This window comes from Hemitrygon akajei, chromosome 12, assembly GCF_048418815.1.
Source record: "Hemitrygon akajei chromosome 12, sHemAka1.3, whole genome shotgun sequence".
In the NCBI taxonomy this organism is placed as follows: domain Eukaryota; kingdom Metazoa; phylum Chordata; class Chondrichthyes; order Myliobatiformes; family Dasyatidae; genus Hemitrygon; species Hemitrygon akajei.
Genome location: NC_133135.1, coordinates 63,663,574 through 63,678,630, shown reverse-complemented (window position 1 = coordinate 63,678,630; position 15,057 = coordinate 63,663,574). Strand labels below are relative to the sequence as shown.

Genomic DNA, 15,057 nt, shown 5'->3' with positions numbered 1-15,057 from the left:
AATGTCCATATGTTCCAATGCATTAGCCTAGTTTGGTGATGTATCACATTCATCAGGTCCTGCTCACTGGTGAATACTGAAGCGAAGCATTCATGAAGGACCTCTACTACCGCCTCAGACTCGAGTTAGAGTTGCAAGGGAATGAGAACCAGCCAATTTATTCAGCCTATGCCTGTAGTTCTGGTCCTCCAGTCCCAGCAACATCCATGTAAATTTTTTCTGCATTCATTGAAGCTTATTGATATCTTTCCTGTAGGTAGATGACCTGAATTGCACACAGAACTCTAAATTTGACCTCACCAATGTCTTATACAATTCTTACTCAGTGCACAGATTTATGAAGGTCAATGTGCCAAAAGCTCTTTTTCAACCCTATCTTCCTGTGATGTCACTTTCAAGGAATTAAAGTTCTGTATTCCCAAATCCCCTTGTACCTAACACCTAAGAGCCTGAGGCTTCACTATGTGCATTTTATCCTGGTTTGACCTTCCAAAGGTCCGCACCTCGCATGTCTGCATTAAATTACATCTCCAGTTTTCAGTCCGTTTACCTCACTGGACCAGTAACTTTGCAAGGTTTGATAGCCCCAATAATCATAGACATGGGTTAATCATTCAACACCTAACCTAGGCTGCAACTATCTGTCTTGAGTCTCAAAGATTACCCTTTTTGTTTCTCTGGCCTCCCAGAATCCGGACTGCTCTTTGTTTCATGAAGACCGGTGCTGTCTTCATTTCTCCTGGTTATCTCTTGGCTCTGGTCGTTGTAGCTGCTATGAAAGTTCTTTACTGCTAATCACCAGGGCAGAGTTATTGCAGCTCATGGAGTTCAACTATGCCACTTCTGTGTTATTCCAGAAACTTCTTTTGACATGACTATTTGAATGGCAAGATGGGAGAGCCAGTACAAAGAATAATGAGTTTAAGGAAAGATTTGAATGCATCCTTCTAGACGGGCAAGGGGAAAGAAACCAGGGCTGTGTTCTTCCTACCTCTAAATTGTTTCTCTTTGCCAGGACCATTATTTATGTTCACTATTCATCCATTACTCAGTGGACATGCATTGTGATCAACATCTATTGTTGCCATAATATCAAGACATAATATTTTGCCATAAATTGAGAACATACTTGTGTCTGGCCTAACTCATTTTGTGGATTTGGATCCCAGGCTAGTCTAAGGTCAGCTTGGCTAATTTTCGCATGATTCCAGTCCCACTGTTCCAAGGAGCTGATTGGCCACACTACTGAATCTACTTCAGGAATATTGCTCACAAATTTGATCTTACTACATAAATTATTTATTTGTAATAGTGGGAGAGCAGTAAATTATACATGTGGAATTTTGGTACCAGATTGATTCCTGCCATGGGCTGTTAGTCAATTGTAGAGCAGTTAAGCAGACTGGGTCTATACTCTCTTGAGTTTAAACACTCAGTGGTAATCTTATAGTAATATTCAAAAAATTCTTAATGGGATTTATGGGGTAGTTATAGCAATAATCTTGCCCTTGCCTGTGGCGTCTAGAGCCTGGGGTCATGATTCCAAGAGGTTGGCCATTCTGGGCAGGCTTGAGAAGGAATTTCTTTAACCAGCAAAGTGAGTCTTCAGAATTCTCCACCTAAGAGGATACTGGAGGCACAGTCACTGTGTTACAGATTTTTATGCATTAAGGGAATCTGAGATATAGGCTTATGGAGGAAAGTAGCACTGAAGAAAAAGACCAATTGTGGTCCAGCTGGAGCAGACATAATGCGTCCAACTCCCCTTTTCACTACTGATGCTTATACTTAATTGGACTTTTTAATTAAAATCAGAATTGGTTGGTATCTCTGGAGATCTTGAGTGGAATGCTAATTTTCATACCCAAATACCAGCAGTTAGTTGCTGTAAATGGTATTGTTAGCTTATTAAGGAGAGTGAACAGGAGATAGAGAGGAGCTACGGGGAGTACCCCAAGGCTGCAGGAGTTAGATAAGTGGGTGACGGTCAGGGAATCGCTCAGATAGTAGAAAGCAGCCCTGTGGCCATCCCCCTCAGTAATCGTTATCTCATTTTGGATGCTGTTGAGGGGATGACCGACAGAGGATGACCACGGTGATCGGGTCTCTGGCACTGAGCCTGGTTCCATGTTGCAGAAGGGAAAGAGGAAGATGAGGAATGCAGAAGTCATAGGTGATTCCATAGTGAGGGGAACAGGCAGGAGGTTCTGTCAGCCTGATAGAGGTACCCGTGTGGTGTGCTGCGTCCCAGGTGCCAGGGTATGGGATGTTTCAGATCGGGTGCAAAATATTCTGAAGAGAGAGGATGAACAGCCAGAAGTCTTGGTACACGTTGATCCCAATGACATAGGTAGAAAAAGGGAGGAGGTCCTGAAGAGAGAATTCAGGGAGTTAGGTAGGAAGCAGAAAAGCAGGACTGCCAGGGTAGTAATCTCAGGATTGCTGCCTGCGCCACGTGCTAGCGAATGCAAGAATAGCATGATCAGTTGTATTTATGTGTGGCTGAGAGACTAGTGTAGGGGGCAGGGCTTCAGATTCCTGAATCATTGGGGCCTCTTCTGGGGAGGTACAACCTGTACAAAAAGGACGGGTTACACCTGAACCCAAGGGCGTCCAATATCCTAGTGGGCACATTTAATAGAGCTGTTAGGGAGGGTTTAAACTAATTTGGCAGGGGGGATGGGAAAGGGAGTGATAGGGTTGAGGAAGGGGAAAACAGAAATAAATCAAAGATAGCATGCAACAGAGATTATAGAAAGAACAGGCGGGAGATGAGGCTCAATCACAGCCAGTGGCATGAGTTACAGGGTAATAGAGGCGTGGTGCAATTAAAGCAGAAAGCAACAAATACTGGATTGAATGTGTTATATGTATATTGCACGCAGCATAAGGAATAAAATGGACGCTCTTGAAATTCAGCTACAGATTGGCAAATATGTTGTGGCCATCTCTGAAAGCTGGGTAAAGGATGGCTGCCATTGGGAACTGAACATCCAAGGGTATATGGTGTATCGGAAAGATAGGTTAATAGGCAGAGGGGGGTGGTGTGGCTCTGTGTATAAAAAATAATATTAAATCATTAGAAAGAGATGACATGGAATTGGAAGGCGTAGAGTCTCTAAGGGTTGAGTTTAGAAATGGCAAGGGTAAAAGGACCCTAATGGCAGTTGTATGCAGGTCTCCAAACAGCAGCCGGGATGTGGATTACAAATTACAGCAGGAGAGAGAAAGGGCGTATCAGAAAGGCAATGTCACGATGATCGTTGGGGATTTTAACATGAAAGTGGATGGGGAATACCAGGCCAGGACTGGACCTCAAGAGAAAGAATTTGTAGAATGTCTAAGGGATGGCTGTTTAAAACAGCTTGGTGAGCCCACTAGGGGATTGGCTGTGCTGGATTGGATGTTGTGCAATGATCTGGAGGTGATAAGAGAGCTTAAGGTTAAGGAATCCTTAGGGAACAGTGATCACAATATGATCGAGTTCACCTTGAAATTTGAGAGGGAAAAATAAAATTCAATGTGTCGGTATTTCAGTGGAATAAAGGAAATTACAATGGCATGAGAGGGGAACTGGCTGAAGTTGACTGGAAGGACAGCAGAGCAGCAGTGGCTGGAGTTTCTGTGAAAAATGAAGGAAGTGCAATACAGATATATTTCAAATAAGAAATTTTCAAAGGGAAGAAGGACAGTACCGTACCATGGCTGACAAGTGAAGTCAGAGTCAAAGTAAAAGCAAAAGAGAAGGCATACAAGGAAGCTAGTGGGAAGATAGAGGATTGGGATTGTTAAAAACTTGCAGAAAGAAACTAAGAAGGTCATTAGGAAGGGAAAGATGAATTATGAAAGGAAGCTGGTGACTAATATCAAAGAAGATACTAAAAACTTCTTTAAGTATATAAAAGGTAAAAGAGAGTCGAGGGTAGATATAGGATGAATACAGAATGACGCTGGAGATATAGTAATGAGAGATGCAGAGATGGCAGTGGAACAAATACGTATTTTGCACCAGTCTTCACAGTGGAAGACGTCTGCTGTATACTGGGCATTCAAGAGTATCGGGAATGAAGTTCGTACAGTGAAAATTACGACTGAGAAGGTGCTCAGGAAGCTTAATGGCTGAGGGTGGATAAATCTCCTGGACCTGATGGAATGCATCCTTGGGTTCTGAAGGAAGTAGCTGAAGAGATTGTGGAGGTATTAACAATGATCTTTCAAGAATCGATAGATTCTGCCATTGTACTGGATGACTGGAAAATTGCAAATGTTATTCTGCTATTTAAAAAGGGTGGGAGGCAACAGAAAGGAAACTATAGACCTGTTAGCCTGACATCAGTGGTTGGGAAATTGTTGGAATCGATTGTTAGGGATGAAATTATGGAGTACCTGGGGACACGTGACAAGATAGGCCAAAGTCAGCATGTTTTCCTGAAAGGAAAATCCTGCCTGACAAACCTACTGCAATTCTTTGAGGAAATTACAAGCAAGGTAGACAAAGGAGATGCAGTAGATGTGGTGTACTTGGATTTTCAGAAGAGCTTTGACAAGGTGCTGCACATGAAGCTGCTCAGCAAGATAAGAGAATTATAGGGAAGTTACTAGCATGGGTGGAGCATTGGCTGATCGGCAGAAAACAGAGAGTGGGAATAAAGGGATCCTATTCTGGCTGGCTGCGGGTTACCAGTGGAGTTCACAGAGGTCGGTGTTGGCACCGCTGCTTTTTACAGTGTATGTCAATGATTTGGGCTATGGCGTTAATGGATTTGTGGCTAAATTTGCCAATGATACAAAGATAGGTTGCGGAGCAGGTAGTGTTGAGGAAACAGAGAGCCTGCAGAGAAACTTAGATAGTTTAGGGGAATGGGCAAAGAAGTGGCAAATGAAATACAATGTTGGAAAGTGTATGGTCATGCACTTTGGTGGAAGAAAGAAACGAGCAGACCATTATTTAGCTGGGGAGAGAATTCAAAATGCAGAGATGCAAAGGGGCTTGGGAGTCCTTGTGCAGGATACCCTAAAGGTTAACATCCAGGTTGAGTCAGTGGTGAAGAAGGCAAATGCAATGTTGGCGTTAATTTCTAAAGGTATGGAATATAAGAACAGGGATGTGATGTCTCGTGAGACCACTCTTGGAGTATTGTGTGCAGTTTTGGGCTTCTTATTATAGAAAGGATTTCCTGACATTGGAGACGGTTCAGAGAAGATTCACGAGAATGATTCCAGGAATAAAAGGGTTACAATATGAGGGACGTCTGGCAGCACTTGGGCTGTATTCCCTGGAGTTCAGGAGAATGTGGGGGAATCTCATAGAAACATTCCGAATGTTAAAAGGCCTGAACAGATTACCGTAGATTCCGGATTTTAAGCCGCTACTTTTTTCCCACATTTTGAACAGCTTTGAACTTTGCGGCCTTTAATACGGAGCGGCTAATACATGATTTTTTTCATGCCGCCTCGTAAACATTTTGCCTCATAACAGTAGACCAATAAAATTGATGAGTAGTTCACAGAGGTCCAATGAAATTGTACGATAAATCAAGCGCACTTTCACAATTAAATTATTGTAAATCAGTCATTTGTACTCACCCTCATCAACATGGAAAACACTCGAAGCATTGTGCTGCCTTATGGCAGTTATTTAGTTTATAATATTTTCGCTTAGTAATTCATTTTCTAGTTAAAGTTAGAAGAGTTTAAACTATATTTGTTTTCTGTACTACATCGCGGGATGCTATGACGTCACACCCGGTTTCGCGGTGTCTTGTGGGAAAAATGCCGTTTGCGATAAACGGAAAGGCGGGGGTCGAGCGGCGGAGCGAAACGCTGCTTTTAAGTTAAAGGCGATCAATAACTTTTCCTGGTAGGCTGCAGTATATATATTTTTTACCAGTCGTTAGGAGATATTGGAATGTTGTTCAGTAAAGAAGTATACGCAACGTATATTTAAAAGTAGCCGCGTTACGGGCACGGTTCGAAAAAAAGCATTTGCAATATGTATTTGTTTTTGTTACCATATGGATTTAATTAAAAGTTAAAAAATCCTCATGTGTAATATCTTTCTGTGTAAATATCTCATACAACGTGGGACACCTGCGGCCGAAAATCCGGTGCGGCCTTTACAATTAAAAAATTGATTTTATTTCTAAAATTAGAGCCAGCGGCTTTTAATCAGGTGCGCTCTGTAGTCCGGAATCTACGGTAGATATGGCAAAGTCATTTCTCATAGTAGGGGATTCTAGGACAAGAGGATTGAAGAACGTCCATTTAGAACTGAGATGCGGAGAAATTACTTTAGTCAGAGGGTGGTAAATCTGTGGAATTTGTTGCCATGAGCGGCTGTGGAGACCAAGTCATTGGGTGCATTTAAGGCAGAGATAGATAGGTTCTTGTTTAGCCAGGGCATCAAAGGGTATGGGAAGAAGGCAGGGGAGTGGGGATGACTGGAAGGATTGCATCGGCCCATGGTTGAATGGCGGAGCTGACTCGATGGGCCGAATGGCCTACTCCTGCTCCTATATCTTATGGTCTATGATATACAATATTATTGTTTTCAATGGACAGATACAAAAAAGGCCTGAGGAAAAGCAAATCTTTGACTGTTCATCCATCAGATTTTTTTTCTCTTAGGTCCGAGTTGATGGGTTTAATTACACTGGTATGGGAAATTCTACCAGCAAGAAGGATGCCCAGACAAATGCTGCTCGAGATTTCGTTAATTACCTGGTTAGGGCTGGAGAGATGAAAGCAGAAGAAGTTCCCAGTCTGAAGGTGAGTACACTTTGACTAACTCTTCCTTTTCCATCTAGAGTTTGTGTTTAAAAAATGAGTGAAACAGACATTTACAACTTAATGTATATCTGTATTTTCTATGTTTGTCTTCTGTTGTTGAGGCAACTCTGAATGATATTAAATTTTAGAATATAGGTAATATAAAGAAAAACAATGTTTTAATATCTGTCAGCCTTTAAGATACTTCTATTATTTTTCCTTCAATTTGTACGTTTTTATAGAAAGTATATTACAGTAGAATTTTTGAGCTTGTTTTTATCTGAACTAATGTATAAAACATTTAAAATCAGTACTGTTTGCTGAATATTTACAGTTGATATAAATTTGATAGGGGAATGAACCTAGTGCTGTTGATGGAAGTGATAGTGTGCCAGTGGACTCGCCTTCAAGTGTTCCTCAATTAGCTATAAAGCAATCACCTGGTGAGTCTTTCTGTTTTTTCTGGGAATGAGGCTGGTTGTTCCAGGATTCTTATAATGTATAACAATTATTCCTGTATATGTAATTGCTAAAGGAGGGAAAAATCAGATTAAAGCTGGAAGTTCAATTGTTTTATTTAATGTGAAAATCTCATAATTTTGACAAGATGGTGAAAAGTAATATATTCATTGGTAAATGTCTCTGCTGGTGTCATTTGTTTTGTATTTCTTGTTTAGTATTTGGTTGCAATTACATCTCACTTCATAGAACATAGAATAGTACAGCACAAGAACAGGCCCTTCAGCCTACAATGTAGTGTCAAACCAAGTAAAAATAGCAGTTTTCTGTCCTGCCTTTAGGACATGCTGACAGGGGATGTTTTCCTTGTGCACAAGTAAAATAAACTGCATGTGAATCGTAAGAGTGTATGTTCTAGGTCCAGTTATTTTATTTTATTATCAGCAATAACACCAGTATGCTTTTATATCAAGTCATGTCTTATTGATTGAATTTCTTGACAAGGTGAAGAGAGTGATTGATGGAGGTTGTGCTGTAGATGTTGCCTACATGGATTACAATAAGGTATTTGACAAGGTCCCTCATAGGACGCTCATCTAGAAGATTAGTATAAAAGGAATCTATGGTGAATTGGCCATTTGGATCAGAACCTGCTTGCCCATAAAAGATGGAGCACAGTGGTTGAAGGGACTAGCGAGGTCTATGATTAGTGGTGTTTCACAAGAATCTATAGTGAGACGTCTGCTGATTTTGATGACCTGGATGAAAATGTAGATGGATGGGTTAATAAGTTTGCAAATGATACCTAGATTAGTGGCACTGTGGATAGCGTAAAAGACTGGCAAACACAGCAAGATATAGATCATTTGCAGGTATAGCTGTTGAATTGGTGCATGCAGTTCAACCTCTGCAAATGTGAAGTGTTCCACCTTTGTAGGTCAAATGTAAAGGGGCAATACACTGTTAAAGTCAAGGAGATCAGCAGTTTCTGAGGTACTCAAACCATCCGTTTAGTACCAACCATCATTGCATGGTTAAAGTCGCTTAGGTCACATTCCTCTACCATTCTGATGTTTGGTCTGAACAACTGAACCCCTTAACCGTGTGTGCATGCTTTTATACATTGAGTTGCTGCCACAAAATCGACTGATTAGATATTTGCCTTAACATAAAGGTCTACCTAATAATGCCATTGAGTGTATATTAATGTTTTATTGCAAATGAATTGGTGGTATAGTACACTGCAAACATTTTAACACCAAAACAGTAAATTAATGCTCTCTTCATAAACATGTGCCTCACACTTTGTCAATCTGTCAGTCTTGAGGCCATCCCACTCAGAGATGTGGTAATATTATTTTGTAATTGTATGTGCTAGTTTGTAACTACAGTGCTTGCACATGTATATAGCTAGGGTTCCTGAGACTTTTGCACAGTGCTGTGTTTGTCAACTGTAATGGAGATCAAGTTTATAAATCTGGCATGGATGTTGGGAATGGTGAGGGTAGTGTGTCATGGGAGGAGTGTGAGACAACTGGCAGAGGAGTGTCAGGGCAGGAGGTTGGCACGGGTGCAGACACACCCAGCCCTGAGACACCAGGCAAGGTAATTTGAGTTATTGTAAGAGATTTGATTAGTTAAGTCTCCTGGCTGGAAAGAAAATGTGATAGTTAAAGGCTGAGATGATGTGAATGTTAAAATTCTAGGAGACATAGGATAGTGTATTTTTATAACAGCAGTGTCTAAATCTTAAGGGTGTGGGTTTAAGGTGAGAGCGAGGCAATCAGAGAGATTATACTGCATGTACATAAAAGTATTAGTATCTGGAAAGAGCATGCAGAAGCAAGAGCAGTGAAAATCTTAGAGGTGTATAACAGGTTAGAGCTGTGAGCTTGTGGAGTAAATGAGATTAATATGGAAAGTAAGGTTAATGCAGATTGACATGATGGTTGGCATAGATGCTCTGGGCTGAAGGACCTGTTTCTATGCAGTTTATCTCTGACGTTTTTGTGGTTAAATATTATAAAAAGATTTATAACCGATATTGCTTTAAAAATTGTTAATCTGGTTTCTGGTTTTGCAGGCCATGGAGGAGGATTTGGTGGTTATTGGGAACGTGGAGCCAATTTAAAGGAATATTATGAAAAGAGAGATGAGCAAGAAGCCCAAGCAGTAAGTCATCGTGTTCTTAATTAGAGCTAAAAATGGTAACGTAAAAGGTATTCAGCATCTTCATTATCACAGTTGGATTTTATTTTCACCAATAACACAAACAAGTACATGACTTGAATGCATTTAATTTTCAGCTTGAAACAAATCCAAGCTGCAAAACACTTTGCCAACAATGCATAGCAGACGACACTTAGCACAAATAGCACTTATGGTTATGTTTTCAGAAAACATACCCGTCACATGCAAAGAAGTACAGCCCAAGTCCTTGAGTGGCATGACTGTAGATTGCTCTGGTCCAGCTTGTTCTTCTACTGAGCAAACAGTGGAGGGCAGCACTGACAGAATGGGTCAGTCCCCAGCCCAGTACTGGTTCCAGCGTGCCCAACAGAGGCCACACCACCTCGACCTTCCCTCCCCTGGGCGGCTACAACTGGTGAAACTGCGGCTTCTCTCTAGTTCTCACCACAACTAATGCAGTGCGGTCCCCGGTTTTTGGTCTCTTCAGTAGTCTGGACTTGCAGTATTCTACATTACCAACGGAACCTAGTGATCACAATAAAAAAAAATCAAAGACAATTACTCACTCCATTTGTTGGATCGCACAGCTTCTTGGCAAAATGGTACGCAACAAGTCCAGGTGACAAAACAACAACAGTACACATTAAGTCCAGCTCTGTCGTTATCGAACAGCTCGCTGATGGGATAGTCCTGCAGTACTTGTTGCTCTTAGTATCCAACAGTGAATTGCAAATGTAACAGTCATACAGGACGAACAAATACGGCTTTGATTGGATCCGGTGTCACTGCTGCAACTGAACACATCACCATCTTACTGGCAAAGATATTTTGCAATGCACAGAGACAAATTCAGATTTGACTATGCATGAATAAGCATAAATGAAAGCATGGGCCAGTGACCGACTTCGTCTGATGCTTTTCCTTGCTTAGGTATACTGTACGTTGAGACTAGTTCATCAAATATTGCAGATATTAGAAATCTGAAGTAAAATTAAAAATTGCCAAAAATACTTAGCAGGACTGGGTTTTTCTGTGGAAAGGGAAGCAGATAACTTTTTTTTCTCTCTTGTTCCATTGATGTATCCCATAGTACCTTATATTTTCTTTTATCATGCAAATTAAGAACTTATTTTTGACTTTTTATGCTATTGTTAAAAGGTTATCACTTATTTTATCTTTATGTTAAATTTTTGGTTTTTTTTTGTTTTGTCTTTCTTTATTTTGTGCACGTCTAAAACAGAACTTAATTTTTCCTAGACTCTGGAGTCGGAAGGCTTGGATTTAAATGCTGGTCTTCATGGTAACTGGACGCTTGAAAATTCCAAGGCTCAACTCAACCAGTTCTTCCAAAAAGAGAAGATTCAAGCTGACTATAAATATTCTCAAGTGGGACCTGATCACAACAGGTTTGCTATATTTTGGTTGTGGGGTAACCAATTTGAGTAATTCTACATTATTCATATTCAAAGCTTTCATTTCATGCAAAATTCATCAGATTGGGTTTCTGTGATAGACGCAGTACATCTAATGTCAACTTGTCCATATTGAAGATGGTGCTAATTGTCTTGCTTTGATTCAGATAGAATTAATCTGTTTAAAGGAATCTATAGAGATGAATAACTAATACATCCATGTAAGTTAACTAAGCTGAATGATTGGATCAAAAATTTAAAAGTAACTACAGTCAGCCCTCCTTATCCGCGAGTTCCACATGCGTGAATTCAACCAACCGCGAATCGAGAAAACCCGGAAGTGCTCTACCAGCACTCGTTGCTTGAGCATTGTTCGCCACGCATCTAGTTCGTTCACTACTTTGTTCCTGTGAAAAAATGGCTCCTAAAAAGCAATTAGGTGGTCAAAGCAATTCCTCAAAAGCTAAGAGGGTGCATAAAGTGCTATCTCTCGCCCAGAAAGTAGAAATATTAGATCTTTTGAAAAGTGGCATGTCACTTTCTGAAGTGGGCCGTAAGGTTGGTAAGAACGAATTGAGCATTCGCACAATAAAACAGAAAGAAGCTGGAATTCTTGGAAATGTTAGTGCTGCCCCTACAATGGCAAAAATGGTCTCTGTGGTTCATGATAAAGTGCTTGCGAAGACTGAGAAAGCATTAAGTATGTGGCTAGAGGACGTCACAGAAGCATATCCCTGTCAATGGCCAAATTATATGTGAAAAAGCTCTTAGTCTCTATGAGCACTACTGTGACGGGGTTGATGAAAGTGGGAGAAAAGAGTTTAAGGCTAGTAAGGGATGGCTGGCTGGCTACGTAAAGCGCTACAGCCTCAAGAATGTAAAGATCACAGGAGAATCAGTGTCTCGTTCATTCGCTGTTTGTATTGTGAGTGAGAGGCACATGTACAGTTTTTTTTGCTTGTCAATATTCCCTAAACAAGACAGTGTAACAACTATTTACATAGCATTTACATTGTATTAGGTATTATAAGTAATCGATTAATGATTTAAAGTATATGGGAGGATGTGCGTAGGTTATATGCAAATACTACGTCATTTTAAATAAGGGACTTGAGCATCTGCATTTTTTTTGGTATCCGCAGGAGGTCCCAGAACCAATCCCTTGCGGATAAGGAGGGCCGACTGTATGTTATATTTATTGTTTTCCATTTACATGCAGAAGATAACTGTTCTGCATATTCTTAAGAATTTAAGAACTGCATGTTTATAATTGTCATAATCAGTTCTCTGCTAACTCATTTACTTTGTTATTAGGAGAGTAGTTTGACATTCCATTCCAGAGATTTATTTTCTTTGTGAGAACTTTGCCGTACTACGAGAGTGCTGATGGGATGGACATTTTGGATGAACTATTGTGCAAGACCCAGAATGAATCTTAAGATGGGTGTAAAATATTCTAGCCAACATGCCTCAACCAATTTAGGAGTGTATCATTAAAAAATAGAGTCACAGAGTAGGCCACGTGGCTCCCTGTGCTTGATCTGTCATTGTGTAATATAATAGTTTATTTCTGTTTGTATCCTTTGATTCTCTTTAAAAAAAAATCTTTATAGTGAATGGTGAAGCCATCAGGCTGCAGCACTGCAGTGAAAAGGCAGGATTAGCCATGTTTCTGTGAGGCCAAGTGTATAACAGTCCTCGATATCCCTCTCGTACTGCAATCTTGCTCTGTCTTTAATTTTATAGAGAATGTGTAGTCGTGAGTGGGAGTCTTGAGGCCTCCGCATTTCAATCGTACCTGTCGCTCAATGTGGCCTTCTCTGCTTCGGTTTTCTTAAAGGAGAATGGCATTCGCGATCTGACTCTGCTGTCTGGGGTCCATCAAATTTGAGGATCAATAGATTTTCAAAAATGACTTAAAAATATGTTGCTTTACTGAAGTACTGTATCCATGGTGATGATTCCTATTGGAGCTGCATGCAAAGAGTCACCACTTACAGCACCATCTTGAGACAGTGCTTTATTCCATAAAGTCTGTTGCTAAATGTTTGTGTAATTTCCTTATATTTTCCTGAGTATAATTTCTTGCATCTCAGTCTGTAAAAGTCTGCTTTCCGTTACAACACATACAGAATGCTTGAGGAACTCAGCAAGTCAGGCAGCATCTATGGAAATGAATCAACCACTCCCATTCCTACATGTCTGTCCATGGCCTCCTCTACCGTCAAGATGAGGCCACACGCAGGTCAATGGAACAATACCTTATCTCCCGCCTCAGTAGCCTCCTTCCTGCCGGCATGAACATCCAACTCACTGACCTCCGTTGATACCCCTGCCCCCCACCCTTATCCCCATCCCTATCTATTATTTTAGTCTGGTTCTGTTTCTCTCTTTTCCCCCCTCACTATAATCTCTCCCCCCAGCCCTACCTTTCTTTCTCTTTTATTTCCCATAATTCTCCACCTTCCCCAGCCCATTTCCCTCCAGCTTATCACTTCCCAGCTCTCTACTTTATCCCTCCCCCCACTTCTTATCCCCCCTCGACCATCCCATATTACTTCACTCCTGATGAAGGGTTTCGGCCCGAAACGTCGTTATTACCTCCTCCCATAGATGCTGTCTGGCCTGCTGAGTTCTGCCAGCATTTTGTGTTTTTTATTTATTTCCAGCATCTGCAGATTCACTCGTGTTGCCAACAGTTGATACTTCAGGCTGAGACCCTTTTTCAGGTTTAGAAAGGAAGGGGGAAGATGCCAAAATAAAAAGGGGGGAGGGGAAGGGTGACAAGTGGGAAGGTGATAGATGAAGTCAGGTGGGTGGGAAAGGTAAAGGGTTGAAGAAGAATGAATCTGAGTGGACTATGGGAGAAAGGGAAGAAGGAGGGGAGGTTATATACAGGTGAGGAGAAGACCTAAGTTGCCAGAGTGGGGAATAGAAGAAGAGGGAAGGAAAAAAAATAATGGAAGGGGAAATCAATGTTCATGTCTTCAGGTTGGAGGCTATCTAGATGGAATATGAGGTATTGCTCCTCCACCCTGAGAGTAGCCTCTTTGTGGGAAAAGCGGAGGCCGTAGACCAACATGTTAAAACAAGAATGGGAGTAGGAAATTCTGCTTTTGGTGATGAACTGGACTTGCTTGACCGAGCAGACTCCCAATTTATATCAGGTTTCAAGATTATAGAGGAGGCCGCATCTGAGTGTCAGATACAATAGTGGTCCCCAACAGATTTGCAGGTGAAATGTTGCCTCACTTGGAAAGACTGTTTGGGGCCCTGAATGGAGGTAAGGGAGGAGGTGAATGGGCAGGTGTAGCATGACTGTCACTTGTAGGACATGTGCCAGGAGGGAGATTAGTGAGGAGGGACAAATGGACAAGGGAATTATGGAGGGACTTACTAATTGATCACTTACTGTTATATCTTATAATTTTGTTCCCTCATCTACCAATGCCAATTCATACTTAATGCCTCATGTTTGCTTCATTTTGCATTTAAAACCCTGGAATTTAATATTCCAAAAGTAAAGCAGATTGTTTCTTGTTGTTATAAAAGTGACACCACTTTTAAATTATTTTTATGTAAGGGGAGTTGAGGTGAACTGTTAATGATATTATGAAAATATATTTTCATTAAATTGCATGAGTTTCTTGTATTTCTTAATTATCAACTGGCACTTGGTTGTGTAACTGTCTTAAGGTTGATTTATTTCTTGCAGATTTGTTTAGATGTAACTACAGGTTAGTTACTAAAGGGCAAACTAAATATTTCTTTATTTTGCCTAATTGATTTCAACTGTACCTCAGCAAAAATGGATAGATGTGTAAATAAGCTTCTAGACAGTTGTAGTGCCACAGTAATAACGTATATTAAGTGCAAAAAAGACTTGAGAACTCTCTGACTGACTTCCTATCATGCCGCACAATGGTATGTAATGATCATCAAGAGGAATGCCAAAGAAAATGGCAGCTCAAAGGGCCAGAAAAAATACAAGCTTTTGAGGTTGGTTGTGGCAAATCTACTGGTCCTGGCACCCTCACTAAATATAATTGAACTATTACGTGTGGAAGGTTAATATAACACAAAGTTTATAATGCTAAATGAACGTAGAATAGGGAATGTAGTTAGTCACATTGGTTTTGTTGAATCAATTTGTAATCTTAAGGAACTGTTCTATAATAGATTTTTATTATTTATGTTACATTAATTACTTATTATTTTCACTTAAATT

At 40.6% G+C, this 15,057-nt stretch overlaps 1 protein-coding gene across 2 annotated transcripts in view; it reads left to right on the top strand.

Moving 5' to 3' along the window:
* dhx9 (DEAH (Asp-Glu-Ala-His) box helicase 9) overlaps positions 1–15,057 on the top strand; it is an 89,601-nt gene that overhangs the window by 7,714 nt on the left and 66,830 nt on the right. For both annotated transcript variants that reach the window (XM_073063282.1, XM_073063283.1), the window contains exons 3-6: positions 6,628–6,768; positions 7,121–7,211; positions 9,311–9,399; positions 10,675–10,823. In XM_073063282.1, coding sequence (XP_072919383.1) covers positions 6,628–6,768; positions 7,121–7,211; positions 9,311–9,399; positions 10,675–10,823 — 470 coding nt within the window. The remainder of the gene's footprint in view (positions 1–6,627; positions 6,769–7,120; positions 7,212–9,310; positions 9,400–10,674; positions 10,824–15,057) is intronic.